At 44.5% G+C, this 16,996-nt stretch overlaps 1 protein-coding gene across 1 annotated transcript in view; it reads right to left on the bottom strand.

The window, feature by feature from the left end:
* The window catches only part of NMNAT3 (nicotinamide nucleotide adenylyltransferase 3), a gene marked incomplete at its 3' end in the record, with an annotated part of 53,191 nt that extends 36,446 nt beyond the window's left edge, over nucleotides 1-16,745 (bottom strand). The window contains exon 1 of the mRNA XM_080696605.1: nucleotides 16,604-16,745. Coding sequence (XP_080552731.1) covers nucleotides 16,604-16,712 — 109 coding nt within the window. The 5' untranslated portion in view covers nucleotides 16,713-16,745. The remainder of the gene's footprint in view (nucleotides 1-16,603) is intronic.
* Between the last annotated feature and the right edge of the window lie 251 nt (nucleotides 16,746-16,996).

Below are 16,996 nucleotides of genomic sequence, written 5' to 3'. Positions count from 1 at the left end.
ATTCAAAACACTAAACTCACTCTGAGTGTGCTGTCTGCCCCTTATCGACACACATGTGCAGTATATAAGTGTCAGTTGTATACACATCATTATGCATGGGGTGATTTGGGGATGTCCAGGGTATTGTTGATTATATGTGATTTGTCCTATGCTAATTTTTGAACATAGCCCCAGAGGACGTGCCCGTGCACTAAAACCTCAGGGAAAAAAAAGAGAAAGACAACCAAGCACAAAGCACTGTAGTTCATGATGTAACACTGGAGTGCCAACTCTCTGTAGGCAAACTCTTCCATAATTCATGTCAGCAGTCCTCAAGGAGGTTCTGTGTGTGCAGACACTGGGCGGGGAGAGGCCAGCGTGTGTTGAAGTCCTAAGCAGGACTCAAGAATAAATTCCTCAGATTTCAATGGCTGTAAAGTTTTCCAAGCATAGGTATGGATGGGCAGAGCCACTGGGGGTGGACCAGGGATCACCAATCTCCCTCCTCAACATTCTCCATCCAACCTCATCGGTTTGCTTTAGAGATTAAATAACAGCATGCAAACGTATTTTGTGATATGTTGCCAAGCTATTCATATGGAATATAGTCTTCTATGATAAAATTAAGTTTCTTTATTCTAACACGTTTGCTTAAATATTTGGATACTGATTTCAACATAATTGACTTCCTTTGTAACCTGACTTATTTTATAGTAATCTTAGACTCAGGAAAATTGCAAAAGTAGTACAAAGAGTTCCTATATATTCTTTCCTCAGCTTTTGCTAATGTTAACATCTTCCATTATCAAGGTTTGATTATCTAAACCAGGAAGTTAAATAGTAATTTAACACTACCCACTAATCTGGAGAGATCTTTCATATTTCCCTACTGTTCCCCTGAGCCTTTTTGGTGGTCCAGGGTCTAATCCAGGATCTCCAATTGCATGTAGTCATCCAGTATTTTCAGTCTCCTCCCATCAGGGATAGTTCCTCAGTCTTTCAAGATCTGGATGCTAGAAAAGTACTGACCAGTTATTTTTAGAACCTCCCTCAGCTTGGTTTGTTGATGTTTTCTTGTGATTAGATTAAGCTTATTCATCTAGGCAAGAATGCCCCAGAAGGGATGCTGCACCCTCCTCTGTGCATCCTCTCGGAGCTACTAGGGATGTTGATTTATCTTGGTTCTGAGGACATTAACTTGGATACTTGGTTGAGTTGGTATCTGTCAGAATTCCCCACAGTGTAGTTATTATTTTCCCCTGGGTATCTCTAATTAATAAGTATCATGTAGGAAAACACCATGAGACTATGCAAATATCCCGTTTCCCACGACACGCGTGCCTACTAACTGTAGCATCCATCGGCGAGTCTGGTCTGCAGCAATCATTCCTGCGATGTGTGTGAGATGGGGATTTTTCTGTTTCCAACATTCTTTCTAGAGTAGTAATTAAAACTTTAAATGAGGAAGGTTTGCCTTTTCTCCTGCATTTTATCAATATGGACCCAGGGGTGTCTACCTTATTCTCTGGGGTTAATCCAGAATCATTATTTGTTTCTTGACTCAGCCACATCTGACCAATGGAAGCTCCTTCAGGTTGCCTCGTGTCTTTGTGACATGCCCCATCACTTATTAAGCGCTTCTGTGCTTTCTGGATCCACAGGCGTCAGGCCCCTGGCCTGGGGTCGACCCATTTCTCCAAGGGGCTCTGGTTTCTTTTACTGAAGAATGACATTTAGAAGCCAAGGGGGCTCGTTACATTCAATGCTACTGGGGTTTTGTGGTTTCTAGGCCCTCTTAGGGGACATAGCTTGGAAATTATCTGCATGGATGTATAATTATATTTACTATATCTACGCCTATATGGGTAGCTACTTACTTTTCCTAGTGCATACACTCACATAAGTCTCTGTACTTACTTCTATAACAATTTGTGTGTGTGTGTGTGTGTGTGTGTGTGTGTGTCCATACCCAAACCTCCAATTCCAATGAAAAGTAGAGATTCCATTCTAGCTTCCTCCTCTCCTTTTTGTTATTTTTTATTAGCATTCTTTTGTCAACAGTAAGAAACCTGGCTCTATCCTCCACAATAATTTATTCCTTTGTTTGATTCTAATATTTACATACAGTAGTTCCAAGATTGTTCCCTCATACCCCAATGGAAAAGAAGCATACCAGCTAGAGGACGATACCCGCGGAAACGTTTTGCTGTTCTGGTTGCGAGCTTTGCAGCATCTGGTCACAATGCTGTTTCCAAATGACTGAGGTTAGGCCTTTTCTTTTCTACTGCCTTCTGGGACGGTGGGTGTTCATTTGGGAGAGAGCTAGGTTCTCTTACCAGCTTCCTTGTTCAAGAGCCAACACTAGGGAGAGAGGCATGCTCAAAGCAGGGTCTCTCTCTGCTCCCCCTGGCTCCGGCTACTTTCCCATCCCTGAATTCTTTCTGCCCTTTTCCCATCTGCCCCTGTAAGTAACCAATCTCATTAGTTTCTAAAATCTAGTCTTAAATGATTTTGTCCTTTTAAATTTATTTTCCCCATAATTATCAGTAACTCGTAAATTTCCCCAAGGTCTGACTCTGTCTTGACAACCTCATCTTTAGGAATATTTATACAGACACATCTATTCAATTCGTTTTAATTAATGCCCTTTGTGCTGGTGGGAATTGTACTTCACCGAATGACTTATCTGATGCGGGACTGGGTTTTCTGAATGTTCTGCACGGTTTCTCTTTATGGTCTACTTAGCTAAGAAGCCCAGGGCTGGTCCCTGACTCTGAATGACGGTCACTTCCCATTTGGAAGACAGAGATGGTTACCAGTCCTGGCATGTTAACCCTGGAGCTGTCTCCTTAGGGACTTGAGAGTTTGGCTTGACTGGCTGGTGGCAGCAGCCAAAGGTGCCAGAGAAAGCTCTGTCTGCTCCGGAGAAGGGGCACCCATGCGGGATAGCCTCTGAGTCTGGGGCTGAACCAAACACCTGCAGAACATGTGCCCTCTCCAGGCTTCAAGTGACCTTATTCTAGTAATACAGGCACAGTACCACTTGTCTCACAGAGCTGTTTTGAGGACTTGAAATGAAAGATGTCCACTGAAGGGCAGGGTCCCTTCTGTACTTCACCGGTTCATCTGTATATTAATATACTTTGGGTTTTTTTTTCTTTTGTTAAGTGTTTTTGAGATGACTGTGGGTTGACATGTTGTTGTAAGAAAACAAAGCAGAATGATCCCACTCACCCTTTACCTGGTTACTCCCAATGGTAATATCTTGTTTTTTTTTTATGTTGTTGTTGTACTGGGGATTGAACCCAGGGACATTCTACTTTTGAGCTACACCCCCAGTCCTATTTTTAAATTTTGAGATAGGGTCTCAGAGCCGGGCACGGTGGTCCACCCTTGTAATTCCAGTATTTGGGAGGCTGGGACAGGAGGAGCGCAGGTTGTTGGCCAGCATCGGCAGCTTGGTGAGGCCCTCAGTAACTTACTGAGACCCTGTTTCCAAATAAGATATAAAATTGGGCTGGGGGGTATAACTTGGATGTAGGTTACCTCTGGGTTCAATTCCCAATACAAAAAAAATAAGAATAATAAGAAATAGGGCTGTGACAAATTGCTGAGGCTGGCCTTGAACCTGAGATCATCTTCTCTCAGCCTCTGAAGTAATGGGATTATAGGTGTGCACCACCACGCCTGGCACATATTGAAATATTATACTACAATATCACGACCATGACATTGAAGTTGGCATGACCCACTGATCTGAATCAGATGTAGCCAGTCTTTTGCACTCATCTGAGTGTGTGAGTTCTATGAAATTTATCACATCTATAGTTTCACACCTCACCAACAGCCAAGACAAACACTCCACGGCCAGGAGGAACCCCTGCCCTGCTCTCTGATACCTACACCTTCTTCCCTCCTGCCCTCCAAGGTCCATTTCCTAACCCCTGGCAACCACTGGTCTGTTTTTTGCGTGTACGATGTTTCAGCTCCAGAATGTATGTCAGTGAAATCAGATGATGTACCACTTTTGAGGATTGGCATTTCTGATTCAGCAGTATTCCCCGGGGATTCGTCCAGGTTGCTGCGTGGATAGTTCGTTTCTTTTTATAGCTGAGGAGCGTCTTATGTGGTGGATGGATTCATCCCTTGAAGGACGTTTGGGCGGCTTCTGGTTCTGGGCTGTTCTGAATGAAGCTGTAATGCACATTCGTGTACTAGTTTTTGTGTATACCTAAGTTTTCATTTCTCTGGGAAAAATCCCCAAGAGTACAATTGCTGGACCGCAAGGCAGTTGCAAGTTTAGTTATATAATAACCCTCCGAATTGCTTTCCTAAGTGGTTATTCCATTTTCCACTCCCAGCATTGGTTATGAGTGGTCCAGTGTCTGTTCACTCTTTTTCAGCATTTGGTGTTGCCATTTTTTAGTAATTTTAATTTTTTTTGGTACTAGGGATTAAACCCAAAGCATTCTACCTCTGAGCTACACCCCCAGCACTTTTTATTTTTTTTTATTTTAAAACAAGGTCTCACTAACTTGCTGAGGCTGGCCTCTAATCTGCAATCTTCCTGCCTCAGTCTCCCAAGTACAGGCATGCACACCAGCCACCATGCCTGGCTGCCATTTTTTATTTTAGGCATTTGGTAGGTATACAGTAATGTGTTATTGTGGTCTTTAAGCTGAATTTCTCTAATGGCTAATATTGCTAAATGTCTTTCCATGTGCTTATTTGCTATCTGTATCCTCTTCAGCAAAATGTCTCTTCATGTGTTTTGCCCATTTTCTAGTTGAACTGTGTTTTTATATTGAGTTTTCAGAGTTTTTCTTTTTTATTGTTAGTATTGGGAGATTGAACCCAGGAATACCCTTTTTTGTATTTATTTATTTATTTTTATTGAACATAAATGGTATACATTTAAACTATACTTGGTGCCCGCTCCCCCACCCCTGTTTTCCCTTCCCCCCTCCCACCAATGATTGTCCAGGGTAACCATGTCATATTCATAATTTTACACATATTCGGATGTAGACCCTCATTAACAAGTTCAGTCTTCCTCCTCCCCTATCTTTCCATTCAAGCTTTGCTGGTATTTCCCCTCCATTACCTGGAGTCCCACTGGTATCCTCTACGTTCCCTAGTTTGGGCATATTAGAGGAAACCTATGTACCTTCTCCTTCTGTGTTTGGCTGATCTCATTTAATATAATGCTCTCCAGGACTTTCCATCTTCTTGCAAATGATATGATTTTGTTCTTCTTTATGGCCGAGTAGAATTCCATTGTGTGTGTTTTCCAGAGTTTTGCAATCCATTCATCTGTTGATGGAGACCTGGTGAACCCAGGAATATTCTACCTCTGAGATACACCCCAATCTTTTTTATTATTTGAAACAGGGTCTCTGTAGGCTGCTGAGTGTCTCACTACATTACTGAGGCTGTCCTAGAACCTGCGATCCTCCCGCATCAGCCTCCCAACTACTGGGATTACAGGCATGGACCACCATGCCTGGCTTGAGACTTCTTTATATATTCTGCATACTAATCTCTTATTGGATGTGTGGTTTGCAACACTTCTAAGAAATAAGAAAGTAAAGCTAAATAAATAAAAGATAAGGCAAGTCTGCTGATTATGTTTTAGTTTTGCATTTAGGTTGGGGGAAAGGAGGAGAAGATGGGAAGATGGGAGAAGGGGTGGGAGGTGCCTAAGGGTTCATGAGGATGAGTAAGAGTTCCTTAGTTTTCATAGCACTTTGGGTATCAGAGCCCAGCACCTGTGCAGAGCTGTTTACACCGTACCCTGCACTGAGCCTGGCACTAGAAACACCTGCCATGGAAAGTGTCCCCAACACATCCTTTCAAGATCCATTTCAGTTAAGGTCCATCTCAAGGTGGAAATATAAGCACAGAGAAAAATACTGATTTGTTATTAAATCAGAAAAGCACCTCTCACTGAAAGATTTTGGAATGTAACATTTGTAACCTCAAATCCTTGAAGCCTCATGCGATAGGAAAAAAAATACTATCTTGGTTCAAAACAATTGCTGGAGTGATTCAACATTCTTAAACCTATTTTCTCCAGAAAAAAATCTTTTAAATTAGAAACGGGAAAGTGAACAGTTTCTTTCAGGTCAAGCTGTAGCCCGGCCCATGAATATATATTAAAATCACTCTATTTGATTAATAAGCGTCCGTGTGAGCCCAAGATTAAAGTAGCATGCTGAGCTTATGTAATATTTACTCGGGCTCTCATGGTATCTCCCGAAGCCCAAGGAGACCCAGAACCGGGGCTGTCACTGCCTTACATGGAATTATTATAGCTTAATTTCCCCCTTATCTCAGATTGTACTGCACCGCCTTATCATGATGCATTTAATTCTCTCCATATGCAGTGTGTAATAGCGAATTAAAACTAAAACCACAGGGGCAGCAACAGTACTCTGCATCATATTGGACACCGATCAGACGTTTTTATTTAACGCAGAAAAACTGCTGGTGCAAATGATGTTACAATAAATATGCTTCAATTTAAAATGCGAGTCACTGAGAGGAAAAACTGGGAGCCATAAACTATCTGTCCCCTCCTCAAGGTTGTCCAAAGAAGGGAGAAAAGGACAGGGCTGTGGACGGGGTTGTTATCTTTACGATGTAATTTAATCTGCGATGCCACAAGGATGTGGGGCAGGATCGTTAGGTAACAGCATCATAAAGTATCAAGAAAGGGCTAAAAGAAAACAGGAGGAAGGCTCACGTGGCTTTAACACTACCATGCATACATATGAGAATATTATGTTGTCTGTTTTGTTTTTTTGGGTTTCTTTTTGTGGTACTGGGGATGGAACCCAGGGGTGTTCTACCCTCAGCTATACCCCCAGCTCTGTTTTATTTTTATTTTGAAACAGAGTCTCAGTAGGTTGATGAGTCTCACTATTTGCTGAGGTTGCCTTCGAGTCTGCAATCCTCCTGTCTTGGCCTCCCAAGTACTGGGTTCACAGGCCTGTGCTACCGTGCCCGGCTAGAGAACATGATGTTAATCTGTCTGGTTATGGCTTACAGAAATGCTAGATGCTTGGAGCCAGCTCTGAGTGGGGCCTAAGCAAAGCACAAGAGAAGAGACTGAGCACATATTTGCTATATTGTTGGCACAAAACATTTGATACACATGATTTCATGTGAGTCTTACAATAAATAACCCTATAAGGTTAGAAGCTATTATTCCTCTGCTATGATTGAGGAACTGCAGGCTAGAGAGACTTGCTCAAGGTCTCAAAGCTGGTGGGTGAGTTTGAGGCCAAGCTTGACTTCAAAGCCAGTGACCTCTTTCTATGACACCATGGTCTCAGGAGGGGAGCAGTGTCTCCTCTGAAGTTCACCATCAGCTTGCATTATTATTTTTTTTTTTTGTCATCTAAGATAAGCAGAAATAGAGGATCCAGGGACCCAAAAGCAGCCAAATCAGTGCAGGGCTTATCTTGGCAGAAAGTGGGGTCTGGGTGGGGTCTGAGCTGCAGGCTGCCTGGCCTGGGCCTGACCCTCTGCATCCTGCCAGGGACAGGGAAGAGATCTGACTGCAGCTCTGCTCCCAGGTCTGCTCTCCAAGGCCGAAATCCAGCACAGCATCTTCTAGAGGCATCTCTGGAGTCCACTGTAGAAGAAGCAGGAAGGACAAATTCTGGAGACCAGAGTTTGGAACTCTGAATTTGAACCAGAGCAAAAATCAAAGAACAGAGTTTCAAACTGTTTCCGAGCACTTAGAAACAGTGATGACCACTCAGAGCTGGCAAGAGTTCACAGGGAGCGGGCCGTTTGCCTATTTGGAAGTTTCCAGAAGAGGAAGCCAACGATAGCCATGACTGCAAAAATCTCATCTAGGCATTTAACGTGTCTCACAAGACCACCTTGGCAAAGAGTGGGGGATGCGCGCCCAGCCAAGCTGCAGGCAGGCGGGGGTGTCCAACGCTACACAAGCGACCCTTCGAGTCTAACTAGGTGACCTGCTCTCTCTAATGGAGAGAGGGCCAGGACGCTGAGTCAGCAAGCCCCAGCACTGGGTGGGGTCGCCTTCATCTCAGGTTCACATTGCTCGCCTGGTGTTTCAGATTCCAAGATCAATGGCCTTGGAAGATCCGAGGATCCGTGGCTCCAAGATCCAAGACACTGGCATTTCTCTACCTCCTGTGAGTCCACAAAGACTATCCGCTTTCCCCAAATCGGTCTTCGGGGCTTGTACATTCAGCAGAGCCTGCTTTGCCTTTAAGCTTCAAGGATGGTGAGGATCACCGAGGCCCAGGGGCCAGAGACACAAGTTCAGGTCCCTCTGAACCCCCACACACTAGCTGTGTAAGAGACAAGGTCTACTCAGTGTCCCTGCATATGAAGGCAGAGGTCATACAAGCTTCTGAAAACTGAGCATCCTTACACGGCCTCCTTTAGTCATGACAGCTCATGTGCTGCTCTCTTGGGTACCACTGCTACTCTTGTGCTTAAGGTGTTCCTTTCCATCCCAACTTCTCCTGTCCCATTCGATTCAAATATTCTTTTATTATTTATTTATGTATTTATTTATTTATATTTTTGTGGTACTGAGGATAGAACCCACGAGCCTTTTACCTCTGAGCGATAGCCCCAGCCCTGTTTCACTGTTTTAATTTGAAACAGGGTCTCACGAAGTTGCTCCTGCTCCATTCTACTTGGATGGCAGGTGGAGGGCACAAGGGTGGATGCTGGAAAGTGATGTGTGGTAAGGAGACGGAGCCCCTTGTGTGGCTGCTCTTGTCCTCCAGGGTGGGTGGCACAGTCCTCGGCTGGGAGCAAGGCTTTCTGGGAAGCTCAGAGAGTTGAGGAGGGAAGATGTTGGATGTATGTGAGTCCAAGTGATTACAAGTGTGTACCGCCACGCCAGGCTTGATTCAAGTATTATTGAGAAACAAATAAAACACATCTTTGTAAAATATAGCTGTAGGTAGGACTTCACACCTGATAAGGCTCTTGTCTTGGACTCCATGGTAATTTTTATGAAGGTCTATACTCTCCAGCCCTGACTCGGTTACCTACCTCCCCAACTCTTCCACTCCACCTTCCTTATGGCACTCCTGTATCTTCTCCTTTTTTAAGGGTTCCTCTACTGATTAATAAAGCCATGGTCACACCTGGGTCATGGAGCCTGGCACATCATGTTCCTCTTCACCCCTAATTTGGCTATTACCTGGGGGCAATTTCCAAGTCTACTTGGACAACCCACCTAACACCTGTTAGCCTCAGGACAGCACACACAAAAATAAATAAAATAAAAAAGGGCTGAGGGTGTGGCTTGGAGGTAGAATGTCTCTGGATTTAATTCCCAGTACCAAAAATAATAACATAAAATATTCTTAAAAAATATAAATAAGACATAGCTGCCATGGTGGATTCAGGCTGCTGATGCCTGGTTTCATCCTCCATGGTGGGTTCCCTTGGGGCAGGAGGGATGGAAGCCTCAGCCCAGGGGGATGGACTGGCCAGCTCCTGCTCCGTTCTACTTAGATGGCAGGTGGAGGGCACAAGGGTGGATGCTGGAAAGTGGTGTGTGGTAAGGAGACGGAGCCCCCTGTGTGGCTGCTCTTGTCCTCAAGGGTGGGTGGCACAGTCCTTGGCTGGGAGCAAGGCTTCCTGGGAAGCTCAGAGTTGAGAAGATGTTGGGTGCATGTGAGTCCATGTGGACCAGAACCCTCATGCACTGGACGCTGCAGCCGATGCATCTGAGGTCAAAACTGTAAGAGCTCCTGGGGTGTGGCCTTCCCCAGCAGCTCCTGGCTGCTCTAGAGAAGACTCAGAGGAATGGGGGTGGGGGGGCTGAGTTCAATCAGGGAGAAGCAAGGGGAGTGTGGTGGAGGGGAGGGGGGGACTTGGGCTGTAGGTATCGCTGTGAGTATCCTTGAAAAGTCTGACCTTAGGATCTCAGACAGAACAGTAATAAAGTACACAGGGAGAGTGCAGATGGGCTGGGGGCTTCCAGGATTGGCTGGGGGCCCTTAGGGAAGGAGAAGTAATAAAATAAGTGACTGGGAGAGTTTAAACTCTTTGATTTAAACTTATTTAGTGATTATATATATACACACACACATATACACTTCATTTTAAATTTTTATCCTCTAATTGTCCCACTCTTGGCTGGGGGGAGACCTGTACACTGGTCCATGTCCCTTTGACACATGCCCGTTCTTTAAAAACTTCCTTACTTTCTATTACCCTGAGGTATTTCAGGTTTTTCTTCTACTTCTTTTCTCTAGTCCCAGAGTTTTTCTAAGAAGCCCTTTTAGTACAGAATGATATTAGAAATAAAAATCAGGGTGCTAGTCTAATTACTGTTACTGGGGCATAATTATTTCTAGGCACTTTTAGCAAATAGGGGATAAGATAGAGATGTATGCAAGTTGGTATACAAATCCATACCCACGGATGCATCCATCCACCCATCCACCCATCCACTCATCCATCCATCCATCCATCAATCCATCCATCCATCCATTCACCCATCTACCCATCCATCCGTCCACCCACCCACCCACCCACCCACCTATCCTTTCTATCTGGACTCTTGATGAGTTCACATAAAAACCTCCAATTCCACTCCTACAGCACAGGGCATCTCTGTCTTCCCTCTGTTCATATTTGTAACTGCCTTCTCCAACAATGAGAAACCTGACTTCCATTATCCACAAAATATTTACTTACTGCTCAATCACAGGATACACAGAAAGTAATTTCAGCACTGCTAACCCACGTGTCTGGAAAAGGGACCTATTTATAAAGTTGAATATTTGTTTATAGTAGGCTGTTTTGCTTTTCATACTGTGCAACTGCAAATGATGCAGCCACCACCAACCATTTAAACACACAAAAAATCTGCATTCCCAGTTTCCCTTGAGAAGTCAGAGGTGGTGGCTATTTCTTCCCTGGATGGGGCACACAGCTCCCTGGGCCACTGGAGACAAGGCTTTTCTCCTGGCTCTTGTCCATTCGATCTCGTCTCATTGGATCTTTGCTGCTCTCCAAAGGACCGTCTCTACCAGCCGCCTGTGTTCCCTCCTGAGCTGATAGCTAACCTGGCCGTCGATACAACTGCTGCAACAAAAGCCCCTCTCAGACACCACCAGTCCATGATGCTGAGCCCACAGACGCACCTTTCCACCCTCATCCAACGAAACTGCTGAGCTCTCACACCCATCCTGGGGCCCTTTGTCTTTTCTGTCTTCTACAGCGGAACCTCTCTGGTTTCCCCTCATCTCTTGGGTCTCCTCTGGGTCCTCTGTAAGCTCCTCCTGCTGTGTGGAGCTCGGTTGATACAGTTCCTCCTGGTTCATCTCTCCCTGTAGCGTGCCCTCCCCTCTCTCTGTCTCTTTCTCGCTCTCTGGTCCTAGATATCTTTATTTATTTATTTATTTATTTATTTTTATTTATTTATTTTTACCTGTAGTTCACTGGAAAATGTCCCTTTCTGGTTCTGTCTCCACGTAGTTTTCTCAAATACAACATGTTCTATTGTTCTCCAGCTCAGCCCTAATATTCTCAGAAACACCTTCCCTGTCTCCTAACCTACACCAAAGCGCCACGCCGCTCTGTTCACACTGATAGCACTGACAGGTCACCTGAGCACCCCCCATGGGATCTGATCAGTGTCTGCCCCCCAGGAACACAGGGGCTACTTCTGCTTCTCTATGTCCCTGCACCTGGCACATCGCCCAGCACAGACTGATGCTTGCAGGAGCCTTATGAATGAGCGGAGGACACAGGGCAGTGAGGGCCGGCCCTCCTGCTTCCTAGACCTGTGAGCTCCCAGGGTGCTCACCCCGGAGCCGTGGCTCAGTCTCCTCATCTGTAAAATACAGTGAGGGCGCCCGCCTTCCAGGGTTGTCTGAAGATTAAGCAAGTGCACGCAGTGCACTTAGAATACCACTGAATTGAAAGAAAGGTCTAAATGTATGGTTTTTGTTTGTTTCCTTTTTTGGTATTGGAGGTTGAACCGAGAGACGTCCTACCTCCGGGCTACACCCCAGCCTTCCTTTCTTATTTTGAAAAAATATATTATGAAGTTTCTTAGTGTCTCATTAAGTTGCTGAGGCTGGCCTCAAATCTGTGATCTCCTGTTTCAGCCTCCCAGGTACAAGAGTCACAGGTGTGCACCACTGCACTGGGAATGAATGTACACTGAGTACATAAAACGAGGAGTGCTAACAAGTTGTTGGCAGATTATTAATTAAACTGACAAAACTTGATTTTAAAAATGAAATACAAGTGGACTGTTTGCTGAAACACAGGCCAATGGCCAAATTATATTGATCAGAAATGACGAACCGTCTAAATAACATAAAACAGATTTAAATTGAATTCAGCTTCCATTAGTGAGTCTGTGACTACATGTTGGGATAACAACCACTTACAACTGGGAAGGCATCCAACATCTCGAGAGAAATGCAGGCGGGGTTCTTAGTGGAGTCAATGGACGCTTTGGGTGTGTCTGAGGCTATTGACTAGCTCGTATGCTGGGCAGAAGCGTGTCTGTCTCAGATCAGCAAAACGAGAATAAAAATCCCAAACGAACTATCAAAAGCCACCGACGCCCACTCCACAAATCCATCCGTCAAGCCTTTGAGTGTCTCCCCTGTGAGAGCCCAGGGTACAAGGAGAGAGGGACGCGTCTATGATTAAAGGCCAGCAGCACAAAGTTCGGAAAGCGCCAGATACCTCTCGTTTGTACCAGCCGGTGTCTCATCCCTAAACATTCTTTCAAGTAAAGGAGCGAGGGAAAAAGCCAGCTGGGGGCAACATTTTATCCATCAAGCGCGCATGACGGTGGCAGTGGATTATTAACAATAAAACTCTGCAGATGTAGGTTTCCTTTTATCCAATGTACGCGCTTTTCATTATGGGGGGTGTGTTAACACAGGGCTAGAGATAGGAAGATTGTTTTGATTTATTATAGAGTCTCCATCCATTTTTAAGAGTTTGTTGTTGCGTAGGGAGAGAAAGGAAGAAATGAAGGAAGGCAGGACGGTGGCAGTCCAAAGAAGGGCACGTGTGGGGGCGAGTTCAAAGCAAACAGGGAGCCGGTGTGTCCGCAGCAAGGCAGGAAGACATCGTTAATTTCTACTCCAAGGTACTACACAAAGTGCTTCGGCTTGTTCAGCTCAATTTATATGCATGCAATAAAATTAAAAGTGTGAGTTGTTTCAGTGACTACCCCAACAGAAGGGAGATTTAGTTTTCTTTAGGAAAAAGGAGAGTCAGCTGTGGGGCCAGATTTTCATTCTGCCTTGATGATAAGCCGGTTCAGATGGAGAGAAAAGGCGCTGTTTCTATCCGGGGCCCCGGGAGGCCCCAGGCGGGCCCTGGCCCTGCGGTGGCTCTGCTGGCTGTGCAGGGCTGTGGCTGGCATTGGGGCAGTGGGCAGGGGTGGGGGGTGCCTGACTGCACAGAGATGTACACCACACCCCTCAGGATGGCCAGAGCCTGGCCTTCTCCGCGGCCCAGGGCTCTGTGCCCCATCAGCCCCACCTCTCTACCTGCCACGTGACGTTCCCCACCCCAGCTATTACTCATTCTGATTTCTCTGCCCAGGACAACCTCTAGCTAAGCTGTGCCCCTAAACTCCGTCTTCTACATTCTTCAAGCCTTGGGTGTCACCTCGTCCCGGGATCTCTACTCGGCTGCCTGATGGGAGGTATCCCTCCTTGGCACCGAGCAAAGTGGGGAAAAAATGTCTGAAGAAATAACAATTGAAAAACTTCAACCTGCAATCCTCTTGTCTCAGCCTCCCAAGTACCAAGATAATACACATGTGCCACTGCTGTTAATTACCTCTTAAAGAAATTTAGAGAACAAGAAAAAAATCTTATGTAGTACCATATAATAATACTTTTGTGTTTACCATTTCCAACGCTTAGCATATTCCCTTTGTAGATCAATATTTTCATTTTATATCATTTCTGTTTGATTTTTTTTGTAGTGCAGGTTTGCTGGTGGTGAGTTATTTGGGCATTAATATTTCTCTATCTATCTATCTATCTATCTATCTATTTATCTCTTTGTTTTTGTTTCCAAAGGATATTTTTGCTGGATAAAAAAATGGATACAGCATTTTAGGTCAACAGTCCCCCCCCCCCCCAGTTCTTTAAAGAGTCGACTGCACTGAATTCTCTTTGGTGAATTCAGTAATGAGAAATCCTCTGCCATCTGCAATCTGCTTGTTCTTGTAAGATTATGCCCTCGTCCTGGTTTTGAGAAACTTGATTATAACGTCTTGGTTTGGTCTTACCATTTCCGGTGGTTGGGGGTTTGTCGAGCTACTTGGATCTGTGGGCCGTTTTCATGACATCTGGAAATTCCAGTCATCGTTTCTCCAAACACTTTCTCCTCCACTTTCCTCTTGTTTTGCTTTTCCCGTTTGAAATTGCAATGGCAACTGTATGAAACTACTCGAGGTTAGCCCACACATCCGTGATACTTTTTCTGTTTTGTTTTTTTTTCCGGTACTTAGGATGGAACCCAGGGGTATTCTCCCTTCGAGCTAACACCCCCAGCCCTATTTTTTAATATTTATTTATTTATTTATTTATTTATTTTTTGGTGGTACTGGGGGTGGAACCCAGGGGCTTTCTACCTCCGGGTTATACTCCCAGACCTTTTTTCTATTTTATTTGGAAACAGAGTCTCACTAAGTAGCTGAGGCTGGCTTCGAACCTGTGTGATCCTTCTGTTTCAGCCTCCCAAGCGCGGGGATTACAAGTGTGCGCCACCACACCCGGCTCTTAATCTTTATTTTGAAACAGGGTCTCACTGAATTGCAAAGGGCCTAAGTAGTAGCTGAGGCTGTCCTCAGACTGTGACCCTCCTGTCCCAGCCTCTCAAATGGGATTATAAGCGTGCGCCACCATGCCCGACTACTTTTTCTTTTTTAAAATGATTTCTTCTCTCTCTATTCCATGTTGGGTAGTTTCTTTTGTTACATCTTCAAGTCCGCTTACCTTTTCTTCCACAATGTCTAATGGGTTGTTGATCCTGTTCAGTCCATTTTCCATCTCACACATTATAGTCTTTATGTCAAGAAGTGTGACTTGGGTTGTCTTTATGCATTCCGCGTCTCTTAACTTTTGAACATATGGCACATAAATGTTTTCATCTCTTTACCGATTCTAGCATCTGTGTCATTCTTTGTCGGTTCTGGTTTGGTTCCCCGTTGGCTGATTTTTCTCCTTGCTATGAATGCGAATACAGATTCTAAATCTATAATTTATATCTTATAAATTTAGAATTTACAATTTATCTGATCAGTACCAGTACATGAGCATGGCTGTTTCCCTCCCCTATCTTGCTAGCACCAAATTCTGTCAGCCTTTAATATTTGCCGGTCTTATAGGCTAAAACTATGGACAACCACAAGTGATGTTTACTGGGCCCCGACTGCCAGCCCGGTGACAGATGGTGGCAATTCTGTGGTGAGAGTAGCTGCCTTCGGGGTATTTATCAGCTTGTGGTGTTTATCATGTTTTAATTTTTATTTTCACTGACTTCTAGTGATTTAGGGCATTCATCCTCAAATGTACTGGATATTCATATCTTTTGTTTGGTATGTGGCTACCGATATCCACTGGTTTCAACAGTATTGTTTGATATTTAAAAATTCCCTCATAAGAGCTATTTATATACAAAGGATTGGCATCCATTTTCACTTTTTCAATAATAAGAAAATATGTTTTATGAACAAAGGCGTCATTTTCCTTTAAAATAAGCTAACACTTGCACATGATTTCCTTAAAGAAATGATTTACAGGTTACTCAAATACTTTTTCCTATATTAAAAGTGAATAGGAATTGATTCTGGAGTAAAAACAATGCCCTTAGAGACAAAAATTTTTGAACAATTCAATAATACAAAATATATTTATGAATACCTAAAGCATACATAAATCCATAATAAGTAAACATTTCCATATAGATGATATCACCATATAAATGACTTATATTCTTTATAAATAACCACGCGGATTCTGAATGCCATTTTACTGCCTTAATAATGAAATGGAAAGTCAAGGAGATGAAACATTCCCAGATTATATGTTTCCAGATGATTAAATATTCCTCACAATGTCATGCCATCTGTATTGGCAATACCCTATATATACAAGATTGTTAATTTGTAATAGTCAAAGATCTACTCATCAAGAGGAAAATCTCCATGATGGAACGTTTGCTCTCCCACAGAAGAGCAGTGGGAGATTTCCAAGACGTGCGATACCTACTCCCCTGGGCGTGTAGTTCCGTATGAGGAGTGCCAGCAGGAAGGCCTGGAAGGAGGCACAGGTTCCATAAAGTGCCCGATGTCTTTTTAGCGTTCGTGGACAATGTGAGGTGGGTGGGGAGGAGAGGGACTCCGACACATGATCACCTTTATGGCCTGGGATCTATCTTGTACACATGCCACACAGCCAAGGCGCGGGAGCCCCTGTACATGATGGAGGATGTGTACGCCATTCCCTTTGTGCTAAATGCATCAACTAAGCAGTTTACTAATGGTGACAATGGCAGCAGTCAGCAAAGTCCCACGCAGCCCAACCCTCCCCAATTCTGTTGGACTTGGGGTTCCCCGACCAACCTGTCTGGTGTAGATGGTCCCTGGCCACCTCGAACAAGCGCAGGTGCATGTGGGTGATGGGGTTGAAAGAGCCGCAGGCCAGGAGCACCACGGGGATGCGGCTCTTCATCTTTGCAGGCACGTCTGCACCCACAGCTGCGGCCACCCTGCCTTTATGGGGATAAAAGCTCACATCAGGGCTTCAGCACCAAAAAAACCTGTCTAGGTCAGTATCTAACGCACATGGGCTCCTTTTCACTGTAAGAGGACTTGGGGGCCAATGAGAACAGTAGCGTTCAGGCAACACTCAGCAAGGGCTGGGAACTATGCCAGGCACCCACTTCGAAGTGGACACCTTCTGCCAAAACCTTCCAATAACCACAATGGTTTTCTATGACTCAGGAACCTCAGAAG

This window comes from Muscardinus avellanarius (genome assembly GCF_963383645.1).
Source record: "Muscardinus avellanarius genome assembly, chromosome: 5".
Taxonomy (NCBI): Eukaryota; Metazoa; Chordata; class Mammalia; order Rodentia; family Gliridae; genus Muscardinus; species Muscardinus avellanarius.
This window is presented reverse-complemented; position numbering and strand designations above follow the sequence as displayed.